This window comes from Lactuca virosa, chromosome 7 (genome assembly GCF_052849685.1).
Source record: "Lactuca virosa cultivar CGN04683 chromosome 7, Lactuca_virosa_CGN04683_v6, whole genome shotgun sequence".
NCBI lineage: Eukaryota > Viridiplantae > Streptophyta > Magnoliopsida > Asterales > Asteraceae > Lactuca > Lactuca virosa.
The window spans coordinates 215,431,496-215,437,257 of record NC_136432.1 but is presented as its reverse complement, the minus strand read 5'-3'; the positions used below and the strand labels follow the sequence as shown (position 1 = coordinate 215,437,257).

Below are 5,762 nucleotides of genomic sequence, written 5' to 3'. Positions count from 1 at the left end.
ACACATTCCATCAACATCATTCAATAATCTAAAATCAGCTTCGACCTATAAAAAAATCGATTCAAATCTGATCTATTCAAATCTGATCTATTCAAACCTACATTCAAATTAAGCTCCAATCAGTTTGAAGTCATATTGTGGCAATAAAATTGCATCCTTGGATGGATGTGTTTACCGGTGGCGTACGATTCTAAAAAGAAAGCACGATTCTAAAAAGAAAGCGATAAAAGATGGATTTGGAGTAAAGATGGATTTCACAAAGTAGCAGGAGAGGTAGAAGAACAAGAAAATATGTGATCAGAAGGAGGACGTACGCAAGGTAGTAGAGGTTGTGTGGACGTTTTCACTGGAGATGAGAAGAAAAAGATAAATATAAAATGATGTTCTTTTTTCTTCATTAAAATTATGTTCGATGGAAAATTGCTAATTGTTGGAAAAGATAATGTAAATAAATGTGTACAAAACTTAGATTTAATGGTTAATTGTTTGTATAAAAAATAATTTTAATGGTGATTCTTAATAGAAAATGTGAGTTTAATGATATTTTTTATAAATTTAATGGTGATTCTTGAATAGCAAATGTGAGTTTAATTTTGAACCGATCAACCTACTACATCTGCAATTGCAGGTAAAAATATATTTTTTTGTTTTTTAAGAACAAATGTAAGCTAGTAAATCGTGAAAAATGTGCATAAAGATAAGAGTTTATGACCAACAAAATCATTTTTTTTAAATATCATCCATAAATATATCTCCATTGCTTGAAAAGGACTTCACATTACCCGATTTAATTTATCTCACATTAAAAACGACCTAAAGGGATATAGAAATCGACCAACCACGACCATATCTCTACATCAACCACTCTCTTGGTCGTTTTATATTTAGTCCCCATATATTACAGGTCGTTTATATCTAGTACTGGACCGATTTTAATAACCTGCATGCTCCAACAACTGCTACCCTCCATGAAATCATGGCTAGCGAGGGCTCACAAATGGTTCGAAACTTAGAAACGAACTAAACCCAAACTGTTGATCGAATCTTGTTTTCTTGAACGAAGGTTGATTGAAAAGATGATCGTTGATTTCCCATGAATCATTTGAACTTTCATCACATGTGAAATCAATGACACCAGCTGGGCTAACAGGATATGTTGTCTCGTTTTCTTCTGGATTTCGCTTATTATGATGATTGTAAGGTAGCTCCATAACGAGCTTGTAGCACTCGTTTACGTTTTCCTGTATAAATGTTAAAAGTATTATTAATACTAAGAAAAAAAATGAAAGTACAAGTGAAACTCAGTTATGCATGCATTATGATCTAGTTATATCATCAAAGATTGTGTCACAACTCACATGCAACATTATCTTGACCTTAAGGTCTGTAACTAGTTAAAAAGACGAAATCACCCTTCTGTTTGGACTTTGGAGTACATCTGTTGATGCACAGTACATGTTTTAAGCATGATAACTAAATCAAAGCAAGCAACGTCTTACAGCGACTTTTTCAAACAAAGTACCATCATACCATTTATTGCATCAAAAGTTGTTCCATGAGCAGTGGGAGTTGTACCCAAAAACATGCACAAGCAGACCATAAGCATGATAGTGGAAACCGGAAAGGACAAAGAGACAAACCTTAGTGGTTTTGAGAAGATCCAGAAGTTGACTTTTGTAGTCAATGGAGTTGGGAAGATCGGTTTCATCAACCACACGAAGCATCGTAGCTGTGGCTAATACAGATGGTTTATACCATGCAAATCTTGAATCTTGAAACAAAACAAACCAAAATGAAAACAGAAATAGAACATAACAAAAACAGTTTTTCGAATGTCAGAAAGATCTGATCTGAGTTGACTCTTGATAAATTAATTACCTGAGACTAAATCAAGAACGAGAGCTTCACATTTCTTGAAGAAATCCCAGTGGAGATGATTGTTTAATCCAAGCCTTCTTACAATGTGATCAAGAAAAGAGATCGGAGTAACTGGGTTCATCCTCCATTTCAGTGTCGACATAACCAAAAGTTCCATCTTTTGTATGTTTTGGGCCTCAAACAAGAACTTTGCGTCCTCCACCTACAGTAAAGATTCAAGAAAACAAAAACCCAGTTGCGTAAGTTCAAGATTTTGAAAACCCAGATCGATTTTATAAAAAATGGTGGATAAAGTTGATGTTTTGTGTCTATATTATAATCATACTTGAAGATCTAGTAGGAGAGGGACTTGAGTCTCTTCAACTTTAGCAGCCAAAGAGAGGCAACTGACTGCAACAAGCTGAATCATCCATGGCTTATCTTTCTGATAATGGAGACTGGAGAGGAACCTATCAAGATAATTGATGGCTAAAATGGCTGTAAGAGGTGTGAATCCATAATGAGCTTTGACCTTAAGGATCCATTCCACAGCCTCTTTGCGAGCAAGAAAAACAGAGGGATCTGTTTGGTCAAAAGAGAAAGTACAAGTGGTTTGTTTTTCTTGCTCTTGTTCTTTTGTGAGGAGAGACACGAGTTCTTCATGTTCCCAGAACAAATCTTGCTGGCCCAGGGATGGAAAATGGAGATCAGAGGAATCTGTGAGGGTGGTTTGTGTAACTCCATCTTCATCTTCATCTCCATCTTCATCTTCAAGACTCCATTGTTGATCGTGTTCTTCATTGCAGAAGAGTGTGTCAAGGAAAGAAGATGAATATGGTGATAAAATGGCCATTGGGTTTAGTGTAGTTTGATTACAGAAAGGAGAAAAGGAGTAAAGTGGAGAGGGTATTGATCATCACCCTCATACAATCATCCATTGGTCCTTGAATTTTACTCTGTTTTTTTTTCAATTTCTCTCTCTAGAACCCTCTGTCTTCTCTCTCTATCTCGCTCTATACGTATAGGTTTAGGCGCTCTGTATGTATCAATCAGGGGAGGAGAGAGATAGAGAGAAGGTTGCAGAAAAAAACAGAAAGGAAAAGGAAGTGATAGTATCAGAGCGGGTGTCACGCTTGTCCTTTCTTTATATTTATACACACTGTTTTCAGTCGATGGGAGTCTACAAGATATATTGTTTACCGATTGAATTTAATTCTAACCTTTTTATGAAAATATTAAAAGATTTACTATGCTTTATTGCTATTGTTTTAGTTTTAATTAAATAATTTAAAAACATGATAAGTTATTCTTTTTCCTCTTTTTCTTTTGAGCGGATTTTTTACACTTTTGGTGTCTTTTTATATTGGAATATATATTTATAAAAGAGACTGAATTTGCTATCCAACTTTTGTTTTTCGGTTTGATGTCTTTTATAAAGAATATGTTAATATAAAAAAGAGATTAAACTGCATAAAACATGTTTTAATTCATTAAATTATAAATATGTTTGCACAAATCGGAAAGCGAAAAACCAATCGGGCCACATTATCTCACCACAAATGAATATTTATTGGTTCATTTAGATCAAAAGATTGGCGAGTTCGAGCTCAACCTAGATCACTAGATGGTCAATACTAAAACTTTGAAAACAGGGAACCCACATACTGTCATGGTTTGAGTTGGACCCAGCTTTGTTATTCGCCCGAACCTCAAACTTTTACCAAGAAACCAAAGGAAATATATTTCAAATCAATAATAAATGTTTTAAAGCATCCAAATGAAATCAAATATGTTAACTTTTGTGTATAATGATTTGGGAAACAATTGATATATTTGTTATGTGGCGAAATCAAATGCTTCCTACGTTTTTTAAGTGGCGAAATATCTTTGTATATTTTGTGAATAAAACAATAGAATACAACCCTGTACAAAAATAGAACAAACTCTATACTATACAAATCTTATCTACAATACTATGAATATATTTAAAGAGGCATCCTTAATATACCCCACAGTTTGAACGAGAAGAAGACAAACATTTTAACTCGAGCAAAATATTGTAAATAAATATCTTGAAATGTTTTTAATGAAGATGTGCTAAATATTGAACACAAAGTGGATGTTTATCTCAATATGCTTGATGTACTGATTTAGCACCAAATTTCCAGAAAGGTAAAAACATATACATTGTCACAATGAACGACATACGCATATCCATATATTTGTAATTTGAGAAGTAGGTTTGCGGAGCCATCTTGTTTCAACATCCACATTAGCTACCAGCTAGACCGTGAAGCTATGTGATGACATTTAAAGGACCATGAGACTAATTTGTCTCCTGATTATATGTAGTATAACTCGACATGAGTCCTAATAACCACCCCTCCTATTCAACACCTAAGCAGTTAGTGGTGGCCGCAAGGGATGCATGTGTTAAAAGATGGATCCCAGAGTGGAGAGTAACTTGTAGATACCATATAATATATTTGAGAAAACAAAGATGAATTTCACAAAGAACATGCACTCTTGGTAGACTACATATGTGATATCTAGAAGTGTGAAGGTTAAGTTTTGTAGTATCCCAAAAAGGCTCTAATAGGTTGATGGATCATAATTCAATGGACCTATTGTGACATTAAGCTTATGGGTTATGTCAACTAGAGAGGTAGCAAAATGGCAATGTGACATGTTAGCGTGTGCCAAAATATCCTTGAAATATTAAGATTTGAAGAGAAAATGCCATCAGGGTTTTGAGTTGCTAAAATCCCAATTAAGTTACGTGATTTGTGAATATTTGTCATCATGAACTCATTCGAGATGGATATAATAATATGTTTCAGAAGCGGGTCGAAGGAGGCAGTGATCACAATGTCATAATACATATAAAAATATGAAAACGGTGTAAGTCCCATGTCGAAAACAGAAAGTGAGATAAAATATATTATAGTTTTGAACTCATGTGACGTAAGAAACGTGGCAAACCTTTGGTACCGTGTTTGGGTTTAAGGGGGAGGAGGCTATTTGAGGTCATATAGTGATTTCTTAAGGTAGATATATGAGAGAGGTATAAAACATCAATGAACTTGGGAGGTTGCTACATGAATATTGTTTCTTGTATGTCCCATGTAAGGTGTTTTGATATCTAATTTGTGTGTATGCCTCCAGCAAGAAACTTTAATGTTGAAAACCATGCATGTCGTTGTTGATTTTATAACTAGGTTGAAAGTATCATCATAGTCAACTCCAACTCGTTAGGTTTTGTCATTAACTACTAACCTTTTTCTTATATCATTCTGTAGAGTCGCACTGATGATATTTTTATACAACCAAAGACAATATAGAATTTATGCATCACTGGACTACATTATATCCTAAATATGATTACGTTGTAATATTTCACATTCTTTATACATGGAATCATTTTAGTTCTGCTCACAAAAAGAAACTATAAGGGATTTATGGATAGGTGAAAATAGGAGGTTGGGAGGTATGGTGAAGGTTTACAATATATAAAGATATGAAGGTGTCAAATTTTAAGTGGGTAGTCATAGGTTGTTGAGAAGTTGGAAATTATGATGGACGTGTAATGGGCATGGTTGTATTGGGTTTGGTTTGTGGGGAGAGTGAGATGTGGTGCCGAAATATAACAATGACACAGTAGAAGAGGCAAGGAAGGGTGGAAAAGATGTGAGACGATTGCATAGAAACATCAACGACTTGAGTGGGGGCAAGATATGTTAACTATAGAAGGGAGATGGTGTAGTAGTTTTGTTTTGAATTAGGGTAAAAAACAAATCAGGAGTTCCAATGAGAATTTTAATGGGAAATAATAGTCACATGTTATAGGGTTTTGATAGAATAAGCCTTTATGTTAACATGATCGAGGAAATGACACCATCATTAGT

The 5,762-nt window shown here is 34.4% G+C and overlaps 1 protein-coding gene across 1 annotated transcript; it reads right to left on the bottom strand.

The window, feature by feature from the left end:
• Window positions 1–704: 704 nt before the first annotated feature.
• Window positions 705–2,979, bottom strand: LOC145124805 (cyclin-D3-2-like). The gene is made up of 4 exons (XM_079060264.1): window positions 2,204–2,979; window positions 1,879–2,080; window positions 1,641–1,771; window positions 705–1,241 (listed from the first exon to the last, which is right to left on the bottom strand). Exons 1-4 carry the CDS (start codon window positions 2,708–2,710, stop codon window positions 981–983), a joined length of 1,101 nt encoding a protein of 366 aa, XP_078916390.1. The 5' UTR covers window positions 2,711–2,979; the 3' UTR covers window positions 705–980.
• Between the last annotated feature and the right edge of the window lie 2,783 nt (window positions 2,980–5,762).

What these genes read in the sequence shown, in the direction of transcription:
- LOC145124805 (XM_079060264.1), bottom strand. Translation starts at nt 2,710, where the DNA reads ATGGCCATTTTATCACCATATTCATCTTCTTTCCTTGACACACTCTTC. An exon ending in CTCTCCTACTAGATCTTCAA is followed by an intron (nt 2,081 to 2,203) that starts GTATGATTATAA and finishes TCTTTACTGTAG; the next exon opens with GTGGAGGACGCAAAGTTCTT. An exon ending in CGTTCTTGATTTAGTCTCAG is followed by an intron (nt 1,772 to 1,878) that starts GTAATTAATTTA and finishes TTTTGTTTCAAG; the next exon opens with ATTCAAGATTTGCATGGTAT.